The sequence below is a fragment of the Cupressus sempervirens genome, chromosome 11 (assembly GCF_028749045.1).
Source record: "Cupressus sempervirens isolate cs-2001-9-10 chromosome 11, ASM2874904v1, whole genome shotgun sequence".
Lineage (NCBI taxonomy): Eukaryota > Viridiplantae > Streptophyta > Pinopsida > Cupressales > Cupressaceae > Cupressus > Cupressus sempervirens.
Genome location: NC_143128.1, coordinates 527,886,140 through 527,913,348, shown reverse-complemented (window position 1 = coordinate 527,913,348; position 27,209 = coordinate 527,886,140). Strand labels below are relative to the sequence as shown.

The 27,209-nt window shown below is 33.7% G+C and overlaps 1 protein-coding gene across 1 annotated transcript; it reads right to left on the bottom strand.

Annotated features, from left to right (window-relative positions):
- Positions 1-21,502: 21,502 nt before the first annotated feature.
- Positions 21,503-22,099, bottom strand: LOC149530690 (auxin-responsive protein SAUR29-like). The gene has a single exon (XM_089811273.1). It carries the CDS (start codon positions 22,015-22,017, stop codon positions 21,517-21,519), a length of 501 nt encoding a protein of 166 aa, XP_089667399.1. The 5' UTR covers positions 22,018-22,099; the 3' UTR covers positions 21,503-21,516.
- Between the last annotated feature and the right edge of the window lie 5,110 nt (positions 22,100-27,209).

Here is a 27,209-nt window from a genome sequence, read left to right as displayed (position 1 = left end):
CACACTGAACCGAAACGTCCCTAAGAGTCACTAAATGCCATAGAGAAACAATCTTTGACGGGGTATATCTTAGAGATTTTGTGAGGTATGGATGTGATTATAAGTGTTGTAGGACCATGTTTTAGTGACCTAAAATAAACTCTCTCACTTTTTTGAGATCTTATTTCATTTTGATTTTGTGACCCCATTTTGGGTGATGCTAAAACTTGTAGTGTTGGCCAGTACAAAGTTGCCAACTACCGAATCTCCCTCACTATTAATCGTGAGATCGAACTATTTTTTATGTTAGCTCTAGATGGCAAGGTAAACCCTATCCCCAAGCTCATCCCATCTTGTTGAGTGCTCAAACTTTCTTCGACATGCTGAACCAAATCATTCCTAAGAGTCATTAAGTGCCACAGGGAAGCGATCTTTGACGAGGCATATCTCAAAGCTTGTGTGAGGTATGAATGCAATTATAGGTGTTATAGGACCATTTTGTAGATACCTACAATAACCTCTCTCACTTTTTTAAGATCTTATTCCATTTTGATTTTTTGACCCCATCTCGGGTGATGCTAAAACTTGTAGTGTTGGCCAGTACAAAGTTACCAACTGTCAAATCTCTCTCAATGTTCATCATGGGATCAAAATATCTATTATGTTAGCTCCATGTGGCTAGGTAAACCCTAGTCCAAAGCTTTCCCTATCCCATTCAGTGCTTGAACATTCTCGGGCACACTAAACCGAAACATCCCTAAGAGTTAGTAAATGCCATAGGGCAGCGATCTTTGATAGGGCATATCTCAGAGCTTGTGTGAGGTATGCATGAAATTATAGGTGCTATAGGACCATGTTGTAGAGACCTACAATAAACTCTCTCACTTTTTGGAGATCTTATTCCATTTTGATTTTGCGACCCCATCTCGAGTGATGCTAAAACTTGTAGTAATGGCTAGTACAAAGTTGCCAAATGTCAAATCTCCCTCATAGTTTGTCATGGGATCAAACTATCTATTCCATTAGCTTTGGGTGGTTGGGTAAACCCTAGCCCAAGCTTTTCCTATCCTTTTGAGCACTCGAATGCTCTTCAACATGCCAAATTGAATTATCCCTAAGAGTCATTAAGTGCCATAGGATAGTGATCTTTGACGGGACATATCTTAGAGCTTGTGCAAGCTATGGATGTGATTATGGGTGCTATAGGACCATGTTATGGAGACTTACAATAACCTCTCTCACTTTTTAGAGATCTTATTTCATTTTGATTTTGCGACCCCATCTCGGGTGATGCTTAAAGTTGTAGTGTTGGCCAGTAAAAAGTTGCCAACTGCTGAATCTCCCTCACCATTCATTGTGGGATTGAACAGGTAAACCCAAGCCTCAAGCTCTTCCCATCCCATTGAGAGCTCAAACATTCTCAGACATGCCAAATCAAAATATCCCTAAGAGTCACTAAATGCCATAGGGTAGCAATATTTGATGAGCCATATCTCAGAGTTTGTGCAAGGTATGGATGAAATTTGAAGTGCTATAGGACCATGTTGTGGAGATATACAATAACCTCTCTCACTTTTTGAAGATCTTATTCTATTTTGATTTTGCAATGACATCTCGGGTGATGCTGAAACTTGTAAGGCTGGCCAGTACAAAGTTGCCAACTGCCAAATCTCTCTCAGGATCAAATTTTCTATTCCATTAGCTTTGGGTGGCTAGGTAAACACTAGCCCCAAGATCCTCCCATCCCATTGAGTGCTCAAACATTCTTAGACACACCAAACTGAATCATCCCTAAGAGTCACTAAATGCCATAGGGTAGCAATCTTTGACAGAGCATATCTCAGAGCTCGTATGACTATGGATATGATTATAGGTTCTATAGGACCATATTTTAGAGACCTGCAATAACCTCTCTCACTTTTTGGAGATATTATTCCATTTTGATTTTGCGACCCCATCTTGGGTGATGCTGAAACTTGTAGTGTTGGCCAATGCAAAGTTGCCAACTGCCGAATCTCCCTCACCATTTTCATGGGATAAAATGTCTATTTCATTAGCTCTGGGTGGCTAGGTAAACCCTAGCCCCAAGCTCATTCTATGCCATTGAGGGCTTGAACATTCTCGAGCATGCCAAATCAAAATGTCCCTAAGAGTCACTAAATGCCATAGGGTAGCAATCTTTAATGGGGCATATCTCAGAGCTCATGTGAGCTATGGATGTGATTCTAGATGCTATAAGACTATGTTGTGGAGACCTACAATAACCTCTCTCACTTTTTGGTGATCTTATTCCATTTTGATTTTGCGATGCCATCTCGAGTGATGCTGAAACTTGTAGTGTTGGCTAGTACAAAGTTGCCAACTGCCAAATCTCTCTCACTTTTCATCATGGGATTGAAATATATATTCCATTAGCTCTGGGTGGTTGGGTAAATTCTAGCCCCAAGCTCCTCCCATCCTGTTGAGCACTTGAACGTTCTCGAGCATACCAAACCGAATCATCCCTAAGAGTCACTAAATTCCATAGGGCAACAATCTTTGATAAGGCATATCTCAGAGCTCGTGTTAGGTATGGATGTGATTCCAGTACTATAGGACCATGTTGTAGAGACCTAAAATAACTTCTCTCACTTTTTGGAGATCTTATTCCATTTTGATTTTGCGACTCCATCTCAGGTGATGTTGAAACTTGTAGTATTGGCCAGTACAAAGTTGCCAACTGCCGAATCTCCCTCACCATTCATCGTGGGATCAAACTGTCTATTCTATTAACTTTGGGTGGCTGGGTAAACCCTAGCCCTAAGATCCTCCCATTCTATTGAGTGCTTGAACATTCTCGGGCATGCCGAACCAAATCATCCCTAAGAGTCCCTAAATGTCATAGGAAAATGATCTTTGATTGTGGCAACTAGATATGTCATCTCATCCAATGATGGAGACTCATGATAGAAGGTAAAGGGGTGATCATACACCTCATTTTGAACATTTTTTTTTAATGGTAATAAGGTAATCCTTGTTTGTAAGGTCAAGAAACTTGAGGTCACCTATAAACCCAAGTTGCCTTAGTTGTAAAGATTTTTCTTTTTTTGTTGTTTTTGTTAATAAGTTGACTTAATAAGTGTTTTGAGAGTCATTAGACCTTATATAGGTCCTATGTGTTACCAAAAACCACTTGGTTAAGTTCTAGGAAGAGTTAGAGAAAAAATTGCATTTTGCAATAAAAGTTGCTGACAACTTTTTGGTAATTTTAGCATTTTTTTGGAAAACCTTGAAATTAACCTTGTAACCAATCAAACCAACTTGTAATCAGTTGGAATGGATGTCAAATGATGAAAATACCCTCTATGAATTTAGAGGAGGCATAAGGTGTAGGTGATTATTAAGTTTTTTATATGGCAAGGAATAACTGATGATGTTAAACTTATATAGGATCACTGAGTTATTCTCAAATATCATTACTTCTTTTTTGGAACAAAAAATTTGTACTTTGTCAGAATGAAACACCACTTTAGCTACATGTTATCACTGAATTGAGTTAGCGGAAGATGTTAAGGATCTTCTTGGTTTTCTTGATAGTCATTTCATGGGTTTGAAACATAATCACTTCCCTTTGTGAAGAGTTGTCTAAAAATCAACAAATTACATGTTGTTGCAAAGAAAATACAGTCATAGGATGTTGGAAGATTGTTTTCACTCATAGGATGTTGAAGAATCTCTTGGAAGGATGGAATAGATGACAGACTAAAATTTGTGAGGTAGTTATTAGGCGTTCCTTGAAGTGTCTAAGATGTTAGTTTGAAGCAAGAAGTTGATTATGATCCCTTTCTCAAATTTGCTCATTTTTCCCTTATTGCTTCCCAAGTCTTGAATAGGGAAAGTGGTCAAGTAGTTTTTAAAATTTGGGTAGAAGTTTGTTCAATGTCATAACCAAGTTGGAAGAGTCTTTGAACACACTTAGGAAGGTGAGAAAGGTAGTTTTCCTTAAAAGTGTTCTTGCTAGGAATCCACTAGCTTTTGGTGTGAGCATCATTTTGGATGCAATTTACATTAAAATGAAATTACATGAAATATACTTAAAATGTAAACAAGAAAAATAAGATGTATATTATGATAACCAATAATGTCATACATGAACAAACATATAATATATTATGATAACCAATAATGCCATACATCAAAAAACATATAATATATTATGATAACCAATAATGTCATACATGAATGAACATATAATATATTATGATAACCAATAATGTCATACATGAACAAACATATAATATATTATGATAACCAATAATGTCATAAATTAACACACATATAATATATCATGATAACCAATAATGTCATACATGAACAAACATATCATATATTAACCAATAATATCATAATTCTAATAATGTCATGCATCAAATATATGTCATACATCAAATATAAAATGTCATATATACATCAAATGTATATCAAATATGTCCACTGACATAAAATCCAACATATATGTCCACTAATGCCTATACATGTGTGTCTATCAACTATATCTTCCCCTTCCCATGAGGGGAAGGAAACAAATCCCTAAAGGTCTTCGATCATTGTGTGGAGGGAGTGATAGTGGGATCTTCCTCACATGCTCACTCACGTCCTCTTGTTTAGGCTCTTCTCTAACTTGAGCTGATACAAACAAAGTAGATATGAATCAATAATTATTATACATTGAAATAAAATATATGTACACACAAAATTAATTATTTTCTTACCACCATCAAATAGTCACTCTGTATGTCCACCTCAAAGGCTCACAGATGATTGGGTGTAATAAGGCCCTACGAAAATTCAATCAATATAATCACTTATAAATAACATTATAAATTTTAATACTAACTATTATAAACAAAAATTAAAACCAAGAAAATTCTTTCATACCTCGATCAATGGCTTTGAACTAGCCATTGCTACAACAACTCCATGATCGATGGATTAGCGAAGATGAGGAGTCTTAGACGTCAATAGTTGCATGCCATATAATACAATTTACATGTAACATGAAACATGACACAAATATAATCAAATGAATTAAATTAACATGAAACAAATGTACCTCTACGAAGCTCATATCATGCCTAGGCTTAGAGTCCCTTGTGAATGTTGATGGTCTAGTAGAGAACTGATGCACATGCATAATTTTTTTTTGTCAATCCTTCATATGATTACTTAATAAATACATGTATTAATTTAAATGATTAAATTGATACATAACTCTTGACTTTTCGAAAGGATGAAAAATGGGGTAGAGGAATCTGTATTAGGGCCAACAACACTCTTACCTTGAATTTTGAACAATGCCAATACATGTTAATTAATTAGTCATTCATTATACATATGAAATGTGATCAAATTAGTTTATTATAATTGTAATTTACCTGTGTGTCAATGCCAAATGTGTCACTTAGGAACTCATCAATGACTAGCCCATCATCCATACTATCTCCAGCATGACTGCCAAATGTGCATAAGGATCCACATGATGTGCACATGTGACTGTGATGCACAGAAGGCTCCTCCTCAAATAATGGACTAACAAAATCAATGAGGGTTTGCATCAAAGCACTGTCCTTAGAGTGCTAGTCTCTACATGTTCCTTCATAACTGAAGAAATAATCACATGCTTGCCCTGTGGCTTGACAATAGGTGCCCTAACTACATTAGGTTCATGACATTCCGTCAGCCTCTCAAATGATGACCCCTCACCTCTACCCTAAGTTTCTTATATATCAAAATAATTGGGGATCTCCCCAAGGAAAAATTCACAATACAATTTATTTAAGAAATACATTGGAACCTCATGATTATTGCAGGGAGGGGCATCAAAGATCATCCACCATCTATCATAAAAGTTATTTCTAATACCATCATGTATGCACTAATGGATGGGAAACCTTATAGTTGTATGTTTAACAGTGTCTTGTTCTCCAGGCTTTTTAAACAATGCACAAATGCTACCTTTTGCTATTTCATTTTTTTTTACATCTTGATATGATAATTTTTTTTGCATAATACCTTCTTTGGTCATCCCTCTTAACATGCCAAATATCCAACTGGCCACTAACAGAAGCTACATGGGTCATAATGGACTCAAGGGAAGATGTCAATTGTGCTCTCATCAGATTGGTTTGTCCACAAGCTTTCGACCTACCAATGAGTGCTTCTAATTCATTTTTCCCTCTTTCTATTTCATTCATTATGTTGTCTTGGGTACCAGGAGGAGGTCTCCCAATCGGTGGAGGTTGCAGAATTTCTTACTCTTCTTGTAAAGGGTTTTGATTTTCATCTTATGGAGGGTTTTGATTTTCATCTTGTGGATGGTTTTCATTTTGATTTTGTTGATCCAACTAGGGATTTGGTAGTTCATTATTCACATTTCCTGATAAGAAACCAATTGCAATCTAAATATATAAACAATTTAAAAGTAAAACTAAAAAAACCTACAAAACAATGTAAAAACTTACAAAACAATGAAAAAACATATAAAACAATGCAAAAACAAGAGTAGAAAACATACTACATGATCCTGATCTTGATCTTTGACGATGAGGAGGCATTTTGAGGAGGCAAGCGAAAAAATTCTTCAGCTTTTATAACCCGTGTGTGCGCTATTGAGGAGAAAGAATATGAAAACAAAAAACAATGAGATGGGCTATGGGTTTCCAACCCATATATAAAAATGTATGATTTCACAAAGTGTGTACACACGATAGGGAGTACGTGCTATAGTGCGCACATTCTTTGGCTTGGGCTCCACAAGCCTAGGTTAGGGTGTACATGCTTTGTGAATTTAAAAATAACTTTTGTATGTCATGTTTTTGGCATCACAACTTAGTACACTTACCCCACAAGGAACTAGGTTATATCAAAACCCTAATGAAGAAAGACCCAAATATTTCCACACTAGATGGTCTAGCCCACCTTGTTGCTGAGCTTTCCATCCAAATCAAGTCTTTGGATGTAGCATGTGAGAATTGGGATGCAACTTTCAAGATCATATTAGATGTCCATAAATCTTTTCTAGAAAAACATACAATAAGTGTATAACCCATTGACATAAGTGTCAAAAAGGGGGAGAGAGAGAAAAAAAGGGAGAATAAGATAAAGGAAGAGATCCAAAAGAGAGAGTAGAGAAATGGGGGAGAGTAAGAAAAGGGGGAGACATAAAGATAAGAAAAGAAAAAGCAAGCAAAAAACAACATGAAGTCAAAGAGAAAGCATGAAAACAAAGAGTGTCAGTTGAGACAAATTTACTTAGCAAAACTTTTGGTTACAAAACAAACTTATCAACTCAGGGGGAGTTATCAGATTTTGAGGTATACAAGTTATTGCAATTTTTTTGACATTTTGAAGTTTTGTATATAAGTCTAGTTAAGATATGTTATGCTCATAAGTATAAGGATATACATACACACTCAAGTGTTTTTGACACTCATGTCAAAGGGGGTGATTGTTGATCTCATATTGGTTTTGACAAGTGAGTGTCAAAAAACTTACATTATTTAATTAGTATATGCCAAACAAGTAGTTCATGCCGAGAAAAATATGTATATTATAGAGCATGCCGAGTCCATAGTGAGTGATGAGCCACTCATGTGTTGAGGCACTCAAGTGTCGAGTAGACAGTGTATGCCGAGTGACACAAGAGCCATGTAAGCAGTGTATGCCAAGTCATAGCATAGAAAACAATATATGTAGAGCATCAAAGACTTTAGATGTTGAGTGACACAATTTTGACATATTTGTTTGTAAAGGCACAACCAACTATGTAAACCATTTTTTAGCTAACTTAAGATTGAATTTCTATATTTTGGAGATAAGGATGAATCTCAAGATTGGATTCCCTATGCAATTACATGTAGCCAATTAGAAAAAGGAAAGGATTAAGCAACAAAATGGATGAATCACAGTTGTTGATTCATACCTAACCCTAAGTCACCAAAGTCTTCTTAAGGAGGACAGACCCTAAACTCTCTAGCGAGAGTGTAAGGTGTATGAAGGAAAGTATAGAGAAGTTTGCATGCGCAAAAAAAGCATTCATGGTGGCTAAGGAGTTATGAAGTCAGACTACATTATAGAATCAGTTAGAGCAAAACAAAGGAAAGGAAAAGGATACAACAAAGAGACATTTGATCAAGAAGGATCGAGGATACATTAGTTTATAAGTGATCTATCATCAAAAAATTAGTGCTAACCGTAGGATCAATGCTGAGACATTCTAACAGGTGATTTCAGTCAAAATCTCTTAATAGAGTAGTCCTAATAGGCTATATGAAATCCTCTAACAAGGTGCTTACTTAATTGTGAGTTAAATTCCTTTAGCAAGGTACACTTCTAATAAGGTGTTGAAATCCTCTAACAAGGTGAGACCTAACAGTCTTTGTAAGCCTTTAATAGGGCATACCTTTCATAAGGTAGATCATGTTTCATGGTCAAAATATTGTAACCTTCATTAGATACACTTTATTACTACAATAGTGAAGATTTGTGGGTGTCATCCCGACCCCAATTTTACCTTCTCATTGGAGGGTTTCTGGGTAATCATATCTAGTGTTAGATGTGTGTGAATGCTTATATGTTGAAATGTTTTAGATGTACATGCATTACATGTTATTTTTAGTTTACTCATTGAATATATGAGATGGATGTGTGGTGAAGGTTTTATGGGTCCAAGTCTAAACTACTGATTCAACACCCCCCCCCCACCCCTTTCAGAAGTTTACCTTTCCTATTGTCATTCCAACACAAGGTGCACATAAGAGAACTCCACCATGGATAGAGGTTCAAGCCAGGTTGTAGAGTCACATTGCTAAATCATATATGTTATAATCTCAATGTTTGATCCTAGATTATTACTTCCATTCATCAATAAGTTGTTGTACAAATAAAGATTGTAATTGTCAAATAGTTGGTGAACCTCTTGGACTACTCCAAATGAAATTTTTGAATAGTAGTATAAGCATGTCTTTTATTGAGATAGTATTAAAGAAGCCCACAAATCTATATAGATGCTTGCCATGAAGGCTTGCAAAAATAGTAGTTAGTTAATAGTACCAAGTTTACTAGTAGTTAGTAGTAATATGTAGAGTAGGAAATATAATTGATTAAGCGTATCGATAGTTATTCACCATGGCCATGCCATACTTTGAATCTCCATATTTGAAATGTACTTCAAGGTGTCCTCTATTGTTCTGATAGCTTATGCAATAGTGCCCAAAGGAGCCTAGATAGTTGTATTCAAGATCTTTTAGTTATGCAATGGTCATTCCATCAACTCGTGGTGCTTGCAAACTAGATTTTTAGAGTCAAATATGATCTTATATAGCATGTCTATAGAAAATATATGTAATAGTTGCTTAAAAAATTAACAATAGTTTTTAATGGTAAATTATATTGAAAAAACATATAATATAAAATAAAGGTAAGTATTTAAAATGCATAGACATATTTCCTAATTCTTAGTGTTGTATTAAGACAATGCCTCAACTATAGCTACAAGTTTTTTTTAAAACTTTTCCTATAAATTTTGTTTTACTAAGGGTCATTATTTATCTGGGCACACAAGTGAATGTGCAATAGTTGAACACGACCATATGACAAAGACTTGGACATGAATAGTCACCAACAACCCAAAATCATAAAGCATTAATCATAAACTCCTTCTTTACCATGACTAAATTAGACATCCTAAAAATAGTTTATGTCATAACTAAATGCTAGTTCCTACTAATTACAGTTACAAATGACAGATGGTATTTGGTGTTTTAGTTCAGGTACTCTAAAAAAGTTAGGGTTTTGTATTTAATTCTAGCATCGCATAGTAGAAAACGAAAAAATTCTAACCTACAAAAAAGGAAAACATGGAACAAGTATGATATAATTTTGAAAGCACACAATCCTCCAACATTAAACCAACTAGCCAAAACATTCATTTAATTTAAGGCCTTGGCCCTTGTATGAAGTTAATCCTCTATTAAGCGAAGATGAACCACTTTGCTGACAAGTATGTAAGTTGCCAAACATAATTTTTCCTTGCCCAAGTACCTTATTTTTGTTGTTTGAATTTTATTTCAATTGGTATAAAGATCTTCCAAAATTTAAAAAAAACCAATAAGATGATATTAGATAGATCGATATATGATGTTAGATGACAACAATCTCTAAAGCTCAAATCAATTTTTTCCAGTCTAATTTTTTTCTAAATATTAGACACAACCAATGTCATTCAATAAAAGTATTGATTATATAAATGATAAAGAGTTATCGGCTATATGAACTCAATAAAAACAAATTGCGTCCATATATTGACTAGAAAAGGGCACATCACAACCACCTTTGCAAACATGCATTTCTCAAGCACATAACAATGAAACGATATAAAACTATAATGAATATTTAGTAAACTGGATTAGGGCTGAGAGAACAGGCACCAAGAATAAAAAAATAATTATAGTGCACCATGAATCAATGTAGGCCCTAGTTTAATTAATTCTTCACAACTAACCCTTTATTGGTTTTAAAATTATCTAGAACCTTATTAGTTAACATGGGATTCAAAGTTATAGTTTTAGAATATTGAGATAAAAGTGGGCAAATTAGAGAATTTTTTTACAATAGAACCACAACATGAGAAAATTGAAAAGAAGAAATATATTTTGAAGATCACCTTTGTTGATAGTGGCAAAAGTAGCTAGCTTCCCAAAATGGCAAATCATACATTTTTTCTCAACACAATCAGATTGACAAATAAAACTAGAATGCTAGCTACCTCAAAACCCAATATTATGGGTATTGTATTGAGTTTTTTTTTGCAAAATACAGTTTAAATTTTTTTTTTAAAAATTATAATCCTACCACTGTTCTCCTAAACATTCCAAACAAGAAAACTGGGTTACAAGTTCTAGTCATAGTTATGAATTAAATCTTCTTCTTCTTTTTCTTTGTTTTTTTTTTTGTTTTTAAATTTATAATTATAATCCTACCACTATTCTCCTAAACATTCCAAACAAAAAAATTGGATTACAAGTTCTAGTCTCAGTTATGACTTAAATCTGTTCTACTTATGAATAAAGTAAAAACTCAATGTGTATATGTTGATAAAGGGTTATAGCATAAAATCAAGATGGTTACTCAAATAACATTGTCATTCAAGAGACTACCCTAACCGTTCAAACCTGAATGAAATAAATAAAGAGAACTAATGGTGCTTATACCTGATGAGGGTTATCTCTATAGGCATAATAGGGATAGACATTAACAATGAAGGGGAACTTAGTTTCACCAAAAAATTTCTAGTAGGGGCTTCAGGAAAAAGGCATAGTTACTATCTAGGGAACCCACTGAGGGTGGAAACAATGTGGAAAGTATACTAAGGTGCATGCATGCTAGATACATTGGTTTTCTTTTTTGGTGAGGCTCGACTTTCTTCAGTGTTGTCTACACATTTTTCATGGCTGGGACAATGAGGGATGAGAAGTTGATGGTGCCTTCAGACATTATTTTTTGTTTTTATTTGTAATCTGCCAACCCTGAAGTGCGCTGCTCAAAACCTTTCAACATGTGCCTTCTTTAGCATTCGAAATGTAAAACTTTCCTTTGCTATTGTGCCATAGACTAATAATAAAACGCCCAAAAAAATTCAACTGAAATTTACGTTAGCAATCTTACAACTTCACTATTATAAAGAATGGGTGAAATCTAATTGGTTGCCCAAGCTCAGCTTAATCACAGTTTATGCACAACCCCATCCCTATAGTTTCTGCTATGCATGGCAGGAACTAATAATCTTTGTATGAAGATTACCACTGCAAATTCTCCTCTGAAAAACTGAAATTTATTTTCTACTATTATTAACACAAACCAGAATATACCGGCAGTAACAACACATGAATTTGATCCTGAAATACTAAGAAAAATTCCACTGTAAGCTAAACTTTCCCTGATTTTGATACAAGAGAAGTTTGAATAAGATTAGTAATTGCACAGCAGACAAAGCGTGATTGAAAAGCATGCAGACGTTTGATGTCACAGAAGAAAGAAAAAAAGATTGTACTGAATTACAAAGATATTGAAATAATCTCATTAAATATTTTTGTTTCCTAATTTTCATCCATACATTGGTAGGAGTTGCACTAAGCTATGGAAGCTCTTAGCTTCATTTGTAGAAATAATTGATATTTCAAACTTTTTTTTTTTTTTTTTCAAACTATGATATTTAAAAATAATTGTGTTTAACAAACATAGCATTCACATAAGAACATATGCATATGCATTTGATCCAGAAATAATAAACTGTAAGCTATAATTTTGCCGAGTTAGATACAAATATGCTGATCTACAAATGACATCAAAGAGTCACGGAAGAAAGAAGAAAGATTATCACAAAGCTACTGGCATATTTTCGATAAATATTTAGTTTCTGAATTCTCATGCATGAATTGTCAGGGGTTCGAATTAGCATGAGTTTTCTTAGCAGTCTCTCCAGATCGAACTTTCAAGAGGCTGATTTACTGCTGTTCAAAACAAACTTTGCGATACGGTAACAGCAAACGTATTAGATCTAGAAATAATTGCAAAAATTACACTGTAAGCTTTAATTTTCAGGATTGTGATACAAATATCACCAAAGACTAACAGAAGGGAGACGAAAGAAGAAAGATTATGCTGATCTACAAAGACATTGACATATTTTCCGTAAATATTTGATTTGATAATTTTTTGTCATGCAATGGCAGGGGCTGCGGTGAGCTTGAGTTTGCTCAGGAAGATAAAACTGTCCAGAAGCCGATCTACTACTGCGAATAGAAAACATAACATTTTCAAAGGTTTCCACATCGCAGGGAACAGCCAAACCCTCTCTCTGGTGGAAGCCATATTCTTCCTCTGTTTTCTTCAGCAGCATCAGAAATAAAGGATGCGGTAAAGAAGCCGTCGGAATCACAAATCTTCGCTTTTCTTTGCCGACATAGACCGCGAAATATCCATGAGGAACTCTAACATTTCGCCAAGGGCTGCTAGTTCCCTTTCTTTCCAATTTCTTCACGGAATTCATATTCAAGGTCGTGCAAGGAACTCCCAAGCTGTTCAAATTGACAATGGTTTCCATGATCTTTTTCAGAAAATTCTTGAAAGATTTCTTCCGCTTCTTGAAGTCTGACATGCCGTGAGGCTAGACTGTAAAATCTCTGGCGCGCGCTGTGTGTTAAAATAAGAACATTTGAGCGGCCATTAGAAGAACATAAAATCCTTCGTTTAAGGAGATTCGAACTTGTGACCCGATGCATAGATATATCTCCAAAGAATATTAATTGAAAAGCTTGTCGTCATTGATAAATTGGAGGGAAGTACCTTTGGCTTTTACCAGCTTAGGAAAATACGAAGATCGGTGCCTTCCATTCCCCAAAATCTCAACTTTGGAGGGCATATTTTGCCATTTCACACTTCGACGAAAAGTCGAACTGCTACCCGACAATGCTGAAAAATATATGCAATAAATAGATGACAAGAAGCGACGAAATTATGTAAGTTTTCCAGCTCATGGGCTTGTCGTGTAAGCACGATATTGAGTGGGATATTCGTTTAACAATCTAATAGAGATATATTGGAAAGATATTTTATAAATTTAATTTTTATTTTTATTGTAAAATTGCAAAGACTTCTTTTCAAGAGATCTTTTAATGTCTCTAAGTTAGTCTGATAAAGATTGAGCTATAATCAAGTATGTAAAGTTGAGATTTCATGTACTATATTGATGGGATGTTTTTTTCATAGGAAGAGATAAAATTAAAATAAAGTACAAATTTTTGAAAAGACATTTTTAATAAAAATAAATATCACAATTATGTTTTTATTTTTTTATTTCATATAATAAAATTTACATGTAACATGCAACATGACACAAATATAATCAAATGAATTAAATTAACATGAAACAAATGTACCTCTACGAAGCTCATATCATGCCTAGGCTTAGAGTCCCTTGTGAATGTTGATGGTCTAGTAGAGAACTGATGCACATGCACAATTTTTTATTATCAATCCTTCATATGATTACTTAATAAATATATGTATTAATTTAAATGATTAAATTGATACATAACTCTTGACTCATCAACAAGATGAAAAATGGGGCCGAGGAATCTATACTAGGGCCAACAACACTCTTACCCTAAATTTTGAACAATGTCAATACATGCTAATTAATTAATCATTCATTATACATATGAAATGTGATCAAATTAGTTTATTATAATTATAATTTACCTGTGTGTCAATGTCAAATGTGTCACTCAGGAATTCATCAATGACTAGCCCATCATCCATACTATCTCCAACATGACTGCCAAATGTGCATAAGGATCCACATGATGTGCACATATGACCGTGATGCACAAAAGGATCCCCCTCAAATAATGGACTAGCACAATCAATAAGGGTCTACATCAAAGCACTAATAGTCCCTAGAGTGCTAGTCTCTACATGTTCCTTCACAACTAAAGGAATAATCACATGCTTGCCCCGTGGCTTGACAACAGGTGCCCTAACTACATTAGGGTCATGACATGCCCTCAGCCTCTCAAATGATGACCCCTCACCTCTACCCTAGGATTCTAATATATCAAAATGATTGGGGATCTCCCCAAGGACAAATTCACAATACAATTTCTTTAAGAAATACATTGGAACCTCATGATTATTGTAGGGAGGGGCATCAAAGACCATCCACCATCTATCATAAAAGTTATTTCTAATACCATCATGTATGCACCAATGGATGGGGAACCTTATAGTTTTATGTTTAACAGTGTCTTGTTCTCTAGGCTTTTTAAACAAGGCACAAATGCTACCTTTTTCTATTTCCTTTTTTTTACATCTTGATATGATAATTTGTTTGCATAATGCCTTCTTTATTCATCCCTCTTAACACGCCAAATATCCAACTGACCACTAACAGAAGCTAAATGGGTCATAATGGACTCAAGGGAAGATGGCAATTGTGCTCTCATTAGATTGGTTTGTCCACAAGTTTTCAACCTACCAATGAGTGCTTCTAATTCATTTTTCCCTCTTTCTATTTCATTCATTATGTTGTCTTGGGTGCTAGGAGGAGGTCTTCCAATCGGTGGAGGTTGCGAAATTTCTTGCTCTTCTTGTGGAGGGTTTTGATTTGGATCTTGTGAATGGTTTTCATTTTGATTTTGTTGATCCAGCTAGGGATTTGGTAGTTCATTATTCACATTTTCTGATAAGAAACCAATTGCAATCTAAATAAATAAACAATTTAAAAGAAATTTTGAAAAAACCTACAAAACAATGTAAAAACTTACAAAACAATGAAAAAACATATAAAACAATGCAAAAACAAGAGTAGAAAACATACTACATCATCTTGATCTTCGACGACGAGGAGGCATTTTGAGGAGGCAAGCGACAAAATTCTTCAACTTTTGTAACCCACGCGTGTGCTATTGAGGAGAAAGAATATGAAAATAAAAAACAATGAGATGGGCTGTAGGTTTGCAACCCATATATTAAAATGTATGATTTCACAAAGCGTGTACATTCTATAGGGAGTACGTGCTATAGTGCACACATTTTTTGGCTTGGGCTCCACAAGCCTAGGTTAGGGTGTACACACTTTGTGAATTTAAAAAATAACTTTTGTATGTCATGTTTTTGGCATCACAGCTTGGTACACTTACCCCACAAGGAACTAGGTTATGTCAAAACACTAATGAAGAAAGACCCAAATATTTTCACACTAGATGGTCTAGTCCACCTTGCTGCCGAGCTTGCCATCCAAATCAATTCTTTGGATGTAGCATGTGAGAACTAGGATGCAACTTTCAAGATCATATTAGATGTCCATAAATATTTTTTAGAAAAACATACAATAAGTGTATAACCCATTGACATAAGTGTCAAAAAGGAGGAGAGAGAGAAAAAAAGGGAGAATAAGATAAAGGGGGAGAGCCAAAAGAGAGAGTAGAGAAACAGGGGAGAGTAAGAAAAGGGGGAGACATAAAGATAAGAAAAGACAAAGCAAGCACAAAACAACATGAAGTCAAAGAGCAAGCATGAAAACAAAGAGTATCAGTTGAGACATATTTACTCAGCAAAACTTTTGGTTACAAAACAGACTTATCAACTCAAGGGGATTTATCAGATTTTGAGGTATACAAGTTATTGCAAAATTTTTGACATTTTGAAGTTTTGTATATAAGCTGAGTTAAGATATGTTATGCTCATAAGGATAAGGATATACGTACACACTCAAGTTTTTTTGACACTCATGTCAAAGGGGGAGATTGTTGATCTCATATTGGCTTTGACAAGTGAGTGTCAAAAAACTTACATTATTTAATTAGTATATGCCAAACAAGTAGTTCATGCCAAGAAAAACATGTATATCATAGAGCATGTCGAGTCCATAGTGAGCGCTGAGGCACTCATGTGCCGAGGCACTCAAGTGTCGAGCAGACCGTGTATGTCGAGTGACACAAGAGGAGTAAGTAGTGTATGCGAAGTCATAGCATAAAGAACAATATATGTAGAGCATCAAAGACTTCAGATGCTGAGTGACACAGTTTTGACATATTTGTTTGTAAAGGCACAAAAAACTATGTAAACCATTTTTGAGCTGACTTAAGATTGAATTTCTATATTTTGGAGATAAGGATGAATTTCAAGATTGGATTCCCTATGCAATTACATGCAGCCAATTAGAAAAAGGGAAGGATTAAGCAAAAAAATGGATGAATCACAGTTGTTGATTCATATCTAACCCTAAGTCAGCAAAGTCTTCTTAAGGAGGACAAACCTTAAACTCTCTAGCAAGTGTGTAAGGTGTATGAAGGAAAGTATAGAGAAGTTTGCATGCACAAAAAAAGCATTCATGGTGGCTAAGGAGTTATAAAGTCAGACTACATTATAGAATCAGTTAGAGCAAAACAAAGGAAAGGAAAAGGATACAACAAAGAGACATCAGATCAAGAAGGATCAAGGATACATTAGTTTATAAGTGATCTATCATCAAACAATTAGTGCTAACCATAGGATCAATGTTGAAACATTCTAACAGGCGATTTCAGTCAAAATCTCTTAACAGAGTAGTCCTAATAGGCTATATAAAATCCTCTAACAAGGTGCTTAATTAATTGTGAGTTAAAGTCCTTTAGCAAGGCACACTTCTAACAAGGTGTTGAAATCCTCTAACAAGGTGAGACCTAACAGTCTTTGTAAGCCTTTAATAGGGCATACCTTTCATAGAGTAGATCATGTTTCATGGTCAAAATATTGTAACCTTCATTAGATACACTTTATTACTATAGTAGTGAAGATTTGTGGGTGTCATCCCCACCCCAGTTTTACCTTCTTATTGGAGGGTTTTTGGGTAATCATATCTAGTGTTAGATGTGTGTGAATGCTTATATGTTGACATGTTTTAGATGTACATGCATTACATATTATTTTTAGTTTACTCATTGAATATATGAGATGGATGTGTGGTGAAGGTTTTATGGGTCCAAGTTTAAACTACTGATTCAACACCCCTCCGCCCCCCTCCCTTAGAAGTTTACCTTTCCTATTGTAATTCCAACACAAGGTGCACATAAGAGAACTCCACCATGGATAGAGGTTCAAGCCAGGTTGTAGAGTCACATTGCTAAATCATATATGTTATAATCTCAATGTTTGATCCTAGATTATTACTTCCATTCATCAATAAGTTTTTGTACAAATAAAGATTGTAATTGTCAAATAGTTGGTGAACCTCTTGGACTACTCCAAATGAAATTTTTGAATAGTAGTAGAGGCATGTCTTTTATTGAGATAGTATTAAAGAAGCCCACAAATCTATATAGATGCTTGCCATGAAGGCCTGCAAAACTAGTAGTTAGTTAATAGTACCAAGTTTACTAGTAGTTATTAGTAATATGTAGAGTAGGAAATATAATTGATTAAGCATATGGATAATTATTTACCATGGCCATGCCATACTTTGAATCTCCATCTTTGAAATGTACTTCAAGGTGTCCTCTGTTGTTCTGATAGCTTATGTAATAGTGCCCAAAGGAGCCTAGATAGTTGTATTCAAGATCTTTTAGTTATGCAATGGTCATTCCATCAACTCGTGGTGCTTGCAAACTAGATTTTTAGAGACAAATATGATCCTATATAAACATGTCTCTAGAAAATATATGTAATAGTTGCTTAAAAAGTTAACAATAGCTTTTAATGGTAAATTATATTGAAAACACATATAATATAAAATAAAGGTAAGTATTTAAAATGCATAGATATATTTCCTAATTTTTAGTGTTGTATTAAGACAATGCCTCAACTATAGCTACAAGTTTTTTTTAAAACTTTTCCTGTAAATTTTGTTTTACTAAGGGTCATTATTTATCTGGGCACACAAGTGAATGTGCAACAGTTGAACACGACCATATGACAAAGAATTGGACATGAATAGTCACCAACAACCCAAAATCATAAAGCATTAATCATAAACCCCTTCTTTACCATGACTAAATTACACATCCTAAAAATAGTTTGTGTCATAACTAAATGCTAGTTCCTACTAATCACGGTTACAAATGACAGATGGTATTTGGTGTTTTAGTTCAGGTACTCTAAAAAGGTTAGGGTTGTGTATTTAATTCTAGCATTGCATAGTAGAAAACCAAAAAATTCTAACCTACAAACAAGGAAAACATGGAACAAGTATGATATAATTTTGAAAGCACACAATCCTCCAACATTAAACCAACCAGCCAAAACATTCATTTAATTTAAGGCCCTGGCCCTTATATGAAGTTAATCCTCTATTAACCAAAGATGAACCATTTTGCTGAAAAGTATGTAAGCTTCCAAACATATTTTTTCCTTGCCCAAGTACTTTATTTTTGCTATTTGGATTTTATTTCAATTGGTATAAAGATCTTCCAAAATAAAAAAAACCAATAAGATGATATTAGATAGATAGATAGATGATGTTAGATGACAACAAGCTCTAAAGTTCAAATCAATTTGTTTCACTATAATTTTTTTCTAAATATTAGACATAACCAATGTCATTCAGTAAAAGTATTGACTATATAAATGATAAAGTGTTATCGATAATATGAACTCAATAAAAACAAATTGCATCCATATATTGACTAGAAAAGGGCACATCACAACCACCTTTGCAAACATGCATTTCTCAAGCACATAACAATGAAATGATATAAAACTATAATGAATATTTAGTAAACTGGATTAGGGCTGAGAGAATAGGCACCAAGAACAAAAAATAATTACAGTGCACCATGAATCAATATAGGCCCTAGTTTAATTAATTCTACACAACTAACCCTTTATTGGTTTTAAAATTATCTAGAACCTTATTAGTTAACATGGGATTTAAAGTTATAGTTTTAGAATACTGGGATAAAAGTGGGCAAATTAGAGAATTTTTTTATAGTAGAACCACAACATGAGAAAATTGAAAAGAAGAAATATAATTTGAAGATCACCTTTGTTGACAGTGGCAAAAGTAGCTAGCTTCCCAAAATGGAAAATCATACATTTTTTCTCAACACAATCAGATTGACAAATAAAACTAGAATGCTAGCTACCTCAAAACCCAATATTATGGGTACTGTATTGAATTTTTTTTTTGCAAAATACAGTTTTAAAAAAAATAATTATAATTATAATCATACCACTATTCTCCTAAAAATTCCAAACAAGAAAACTGGGTTACAAGTTCTAGTCATAGTTATGAATTAAATCTTTTTTTTTTTTTTGTTTCTTATTATTATTATTTATAACTATAATCCTACCACTATTCTCCTAAACATTCCAAACAAGAAAATTGGGTTACAAGTTCTAGTCACAATTATGACTTAAATCTATTTTACTTATGAATAAAGTAAAAACTCAATGTGTATATGTTGATAAAGGATTATAGCATAAAATCAAGATGGTTACTCAAATAACATTGTCATTCAAGAGACTACCCTAACCATTCAAACCTGGATGAAATAAATAAAGAGAACTAATGATACTTATACCTCGTGAGGGTTATCTCTATAGAGATAATAGGGATAGACATTAACAATGAAGGGGAACTTAGTTTCAACAAAAAAATTCTAGTAGGGGCTTCAGGAAAAAGGCATAGTTACTATCTAGGGAACCCACTGAGGGTGGAAACAATGTGGAAAGTATACTAAGGTGCATGCATGCTAGATACATTGGTTTTCTTTTTTGGTGAGGCTCGACTTTCTTCAGTGTTGTCTACACATTTTTCATGGCTGGGACAATGAGGGATGAGAAGTTGATGGTGCCTTCAGACATTATTTTTTGTTTTTATTTGTAATCTGCCAACCCTGAAGTGCGCTGCTCAAAACCTTTCAACATGTGCCTTCTGTAGCATTAGAACTGTAAAACTTTCCTTTGCTATTGTGCCATAGACTAATAATAAAACGCCCAAAAAAATTCAACTGAAATTTACGTTAGCAATCTTACAACTTCACTATTATAAAGAATGGGTGAAATCTAATTGGTTGCCCAAGCTCAGCTTAATCACAGTTTATGCACAACCCCATCCCTATAGTTTCTGCTATGCATGGCAGGAACTAATAATCTTTGTATGAAGATTACCACTGCAAATTCTCCTCTGAAAAACTGAAATTTATTTTCTACTATTATTAACACAAACCAGAATATACCGGCAGTAACAACACATGAATTTGATCTTGAAATACTAAGAAAAATTCCGCTTTAAGCTAAACTTTCCCTGATTTTGATACAAGAGAAGTTTGAATAAGATTAGTAATTGCACAGCAGACAAAGCGTCATTGAAAAGCATGCAGACGTTTGATGTCACATAAGAAAGAAAATAAGATTGTACTGAATTACAAAGATATTGAAATAATTTCATTAAATATTTTTGTTTCCTATTTTGATTCATACATTGGTAGGAGTTGCACTAAGCTATGGAAGCTCTTAGCTTCATTTTTAACAAATAATTGATATTTCAAACTTAATTTTTTTTCAATATATGATATTTAAAAATAACTGTGTATAACAAACATAGCATTTACATAACAACATATGCATATGCATTTGATCCCGAAATAATAAACTGTAAGCTATAATTTTGCCGAGTTAGATACAAAATATGCTGATCTACAAATGACATCAAAGAGTCACGGAAGAAAGAAGAAAGATTATCACAAAGCTACTGGCATATTTTCGATAAATATTTAGTTTCTGAATTCTCATGCATGAATTGTCAGGGGTTCGAATTAGCATGAGTTTTCTTAGCAGTCTCTCCAGATAGAACTTTCAAGAGGCTGATTTACTGCTGTTCAAAACAAACTTTGCGATACGGTAACAGCAAACGTATTAGATCTAGAAATAATTGCAAAAATTACACTGTAAGCTTTAATTTTCAGGATTGTGATACAAATATCACCAAAGACTAACAGAAGGGAGACGAAAGAAGAAAGATTATGCTGATCTACAAAGACATTGACATATTTTCCGTAAATATTTGATTTGATAATTTTTTGTCATGCAATGGCAGGGGCTGCGGTGAGCTTGAGTTTGCTCAGGAAGATAAAACTGTCCAGAAGCCGATCTACTACTGCGAATAGTAAACATAACATTTTCAAAGGTTTCCACATCGCAGGGAACAGCCAAACCCTCTCTCTGGTGGAAGCCATATTCTTCCTCTGTTTTCTTCAGCAGCATCAGAAATAAAGGATGCGGTAAAGAAGCCGTCGGAATCACAAATCTTCGCTTTTCTTTGCCGACATAGACCGCGAAATATCCATGAGGAACCCTAACATTTCGCCAAGTGCTGCTGGTTCCCTTTCTTTCCAATTTCTTCCCGGAATCCATATTCAAGGTCGTACAAGGAACTCCAAAGCTGTTCAGATTGACAATGGTTTCCATAATCTTTTTCATAAAATTCTTGAAAGATTTCTTCCGCTTCTTGAAGTCTGACATGCCGTGAGGCTAGACTGTAAAATCTCTGGCGCGCGCTGTGTGTTAAACTAAGAACATTTGAGCGGCCATTAGAAGAACATAAAATCCTTCGTTTAAGGAGATTCGAACTTGTGACCCGAGGCATAGATTTATCTCCAAAGAATATTAATTGAAAAGCTTGTCGTCATTGATAAATTGGAGGGAAGTACCTTTAGCTTTTACCAGCTTAGGAAAATACGAAGATCGGTGCCTTCCATTCCCCAAAATCTCAACTTTGGAGGGCATATTTTGCCATTTCACACTTCGACGAAAAGTCGAACTGCTACCCGACAATGCTGAAAATATATGCAATGAATAGATGACAAGCAGCGACGAAATTATGTAAGTTTTCCAGCTCATGGGCTTGTCGTGTAAGCACGATATTGAGTGGGATATTCGTTTAACAATCTAATAGAGATATATTGGAAAGATATTTTATAAATTTAATTTTTATTTTTATTGTAAAATTGTAAAAACTTCTTTTCAAGAGATCTTTTATGTCTCTAAGTTAATCTGATAAAGATTCAGCTATAATCAAGTATGTAAAGTTGAGATTTCATGTACTATATTGATGGGATGTTTTTTTCATAGGAAGAGATAAAATTAGAATAAAGTACAAATTTTTGAAAATATATTTTTAATAAAAATAAATATTATGTTTTAATTTTTTATTTCATAATAAAATCTATCAAAAATCTTTTATGAGGTCTTTTGATGTCTCCAAGTTAATTTGGATAAAGTTTGAATTAAAATCTTGATATTTAGTTGAATTGATCTATTACCTTTGATTTGTTATAGTTTTGAATAATAATATTTATATAATGTTGGTTGCATTGATACATGTATTTCTTTGTTTTGATCTTGTGGCTTAGGATCGTTTTTACATTGTGGAGATCTAATCTATTGGGTGTGGTCTTGATCTAGCGAAATACAAACTTGTAAGATTTAGCGCACTTTGATATTTGTTGATGGATAAATATCAATGATTAATAGAAATACCTTGAGAAATTGTTGAATTAGTTCATGTTCTTCATAGTCAACTTTATAAGAAGATCCTTACAATATTGGCCAAGCATTGACAATGAGAAAATAATTATGAAATGGCCTAAATGCTAATTCTAATGTAAGCACTAATAATTTGTAATGCTCCAAATCCATATGCTTTTAGTGATGCTCCTTATAATCTCATTAATGCTAGCTATTCTTTTTATGTGAATTATATTTCTAAGCAATGACTTTAGAGACCACTACATGATAAATAGTCACATAGATGTTTACCACCCCAATGCTTTCAATTAAAGGGTAAGAGTGATTAATTTGAAATTTATAATTTGAATGAAAATTTTCATGTGTACTATGTAAGATTAATCTTGCACATTATATGTGGGATCAACTAAAGATTAGGGATATCAAATCTAGGGATCAATATTGGATTGGTTAAGTGGCTCAATCATGAAGTGAATAAATGAGAATAATCATACACATGTGCTCAATATAGAAACAAAATATGTGGGAATGAGTGTAAATGAAAAAAATGAAGATGGATAAAAATTGAGAAAAGTGCCATCTAATGCAAAAGTGTTACATGAGCTTTAATGTAATCATATTAATATATTATATCAAAATTGATCCAAAATTAAAGTGAATTCTAGGTACACAAGTTTTTCATCAAAATTTTCGTCCACTTTAAGGTGTGAATATGTATTCCAAAGCACATATAAAGTCACAAACATGAGTGAGTCTAGTAAAGTTAAGGATAAAAGGATGTGGGCACATGTAAATTAATGTACCATCTTGTCATTAACCCCCTTTTTAGCATATTTGAACTTTAATAATCATTATAGATAATGATTATAAACTTTAGTGTGAAACATTTTTTTACAACATGATTGATATTTCAAATCAAATAAAGTGATGTACTTTTTAAAAAATAAATTCAATGGAAAATATCTCTTAAACAATTTAATCACTTATCCATTTGAAGTGAATTCAATTTAGTTAATATCTAATTCTGACTTGAGCTTATATCAGTGATTTTTAGGTTATAATATACTAATTTTAGAAATGTTTCTATGAAATTGGGACCCTATAATGGCGATCTATGAGTAGAGTTTAACTTTAATGCCTAAATTACAATTTAGAGCTATCTAGAATCTTGTGAAAAGGCTTGAAATATTGAGTTTGGATTTTTTAACAAATTAAATGCAAGTATTTCACATGAGTTAAACTTAGTTAAAATAATTAGAATTTTCTACAAATATTAGTTCAGATGATAGTGTGTTATCCCATTCCTCCTTGTGTCGAAGAACTCCAATATTTGTTTCCATAGGTCATTTTATGGATACATTTCTTATGATATTACTCTTGATGAGAAATATGGCCATATGATACTCTTCTTGCTCTCTCTCTCTCTCTCTCTCTCTCTCTCTCTCTCTCTCTCTCTCTCTCTCTCTCTCTCTATCTATCTCTCTCTCTCTCTCTCTCTCTCTCTCTCTCTCTCTCTCTCTCTCTCACACACACACACACACACACACATTTTCCTTTAATCCATAAATCTTCCTGAAAGAGACATGTTGTTTAATTTTATATGCTCCTATAAATGTTTGCAACTCTAATGTGTAAATAAAATGTGGAAGAATAGAGAAGGTATTTGACTATTTGATGGAATGTCTCCAAGAGATGTGCCATTGTGGACTACAATAATCATAGGATATGCACAAAATGAATCTATTGAAAACAAACTAGAAAATTAGAGAAATTTTAATTGGAAAGGATAAAACCAAATTCCACAACCTTTACCAACATCGTGTCTCCCGATGAAAAAATACAAGATTTATAATAGGAAACAAATTTCAATCAAATATAATATAGATATATATTTGTGTGTGTGTGTGTGTGTGTGTGTGTGTGTGTGTGTGTGTGTGTGTATCTATAGACATATATACATGTACATGAATGCATGTATGTACCTATGTATGTCCACACATACACATACACATACACATACACATACATACGCATGTCTTCAGTTTGCATCTTAATTTTTCTTCCCATTTTATTATTAAATTAATGATAAATCATATAAGATAATCTAAAACATTAATACAAAATAATTACTTATAATTTAATGATGGCTCATATATTATGAAACCTTCCAAGTCTATTATTACAATTTTATATTTTATTTTTATAAATTAAATAGTTAAGATTGTAATTCTTTAATTACATAAATTGGGAGAGGCGTCAAACCCTTTGCAAAGATAACCACTTAGGGGAACAAAATGAAGGAACTCACAAGAACTAAGATCCTTTTGACCATAGCCAAAAACTAGTAAGAAGAAGGGTGTGAGCCAAACAAAGGAGCTCCTAGTCAAAATCGAGGGGTTTAGGATAACCAAAAACAATATTATTGGAAATATTCTTTGCATGAGACAAAATATCAAACAAGGAAGTGCTAGGTTGTTGAAGGGCACCTTTAAACCTTTACAAACAGAACACTAATGAAGTATGGGATAAGTAATCAAAACATAAAATAAACCAATGATGACCAGGATAATTTGAAACACTTCCTCCAATGTTTTACAATTAAAATGACTAGGAACAACTATGATCGTAGAAAGGTAAGATGAAAAACTAGAATCCAAGACTATCCAAGTAGAAACTACTATATGCATAACATTTTGGACATCTTTTATAGGTCTACTATTGGTAGAATAAACATCCATAGTAGAAGTCCTTTAATAAAAGAATAAAGGACCACCAGAAATAAGTCTAATGTGAAAAAAAAACACAAAATAAGACTAGGAGGTTTTGAAACCTACATATTCTAATATATTCCACACACAACCACTATGAGAAAATATATTCATAGAAAGGGAAGACAAAAAAGAGAAACCCAAGTCCAATCAAGAAAAAAAAACACAACATACATAGCATCTTGGGCCATTAAAGAGAAGAACCCTAAGCACTCCACCCCCTAACTTTAAACCAGCCCTCTTGTATACATTTAGCTTACACCTAAAAAGGAAACATAAGGAAAGGAAAGGTATGGAAAAAATTGGAGTAGGAATAGATTATTAGAAACATCCTTATGAAGGAACTCCACCTCCATAGGAAACCACTCCTCTAAAAAAGGAGGACCATGAAAGAGTATGAAGACAATACCAAAAATGCATCACCAACAACTTTACAAGAGACCAAAAGAATTAAAACATCTCTACCTCCCTATGCACTACCAAATCATCCTCCTTTTTCACAACATAACTAGGCATGGAGACCCCAACCAAACCTAGAAATAGAGTCAAAGTTCTAGTTGTTACGGTAAATAGTAGGAAAATATGGTATCCATTCCAAAGCCCTTACAACTAGAAATACCATAGCACCAGCCTAAGTAGCATGATGTGACTAAATTCCTTAAGGGAATGGAAAAATAGAATCAGCCCCTAGAGTCTTGTGTAGAACAAAAACCACCAAAGAGTCTCTATTGCTAGTAAAACTTTCCAAATCTCTACACCAAGAAAAGAACCCAATAATAACACCTAAACAAACAAGAGACACACCCTTCATATAAAAATAATCTAAAAAGGGCCAAAAGGAAACCTACAACACACATATCATCCATGAAACCTAGTGCAAACAGTAATCGCTACTAATAAAAGCAACAAAGTATAAAGTGAAAAGAAACCCCCAACTATCAGTAGAGATCCCTCCAAGAAACCCCTCCAAGACCAATAATCACTTTCTCATTAACATTCATCACTTTTTCACTAAAATTTAATTTTTCTAGAAATGTATAAAAAATCATGTACATTGATTGTATAAATTTTATTGATTTCTTCATTGTAGGACAATGCAACAATACCTTTATCAAAGTCTTTGCCAATAATCTTAGAATAGTGATTCTAAATCATTGTATTGATGATTTTTATTGAGTAAATTTTTATATTAGTGATCATCACCTAGATGTATTGAGTGCTAAGTGTTTCATTCATTCTTGGAGAGATCAATCTTGTGAACCACTACTTAGGAACATGGATAAATGAGTTTGACTCAAGAGAAATGCACACCTAAATCATGATAGCAATATCATAGTAATTCAAGAAATAATGCTACTCAATTATAAAAAAATATATTTTCTACATGATCCTATATATCATAATGCATTTATATACAGA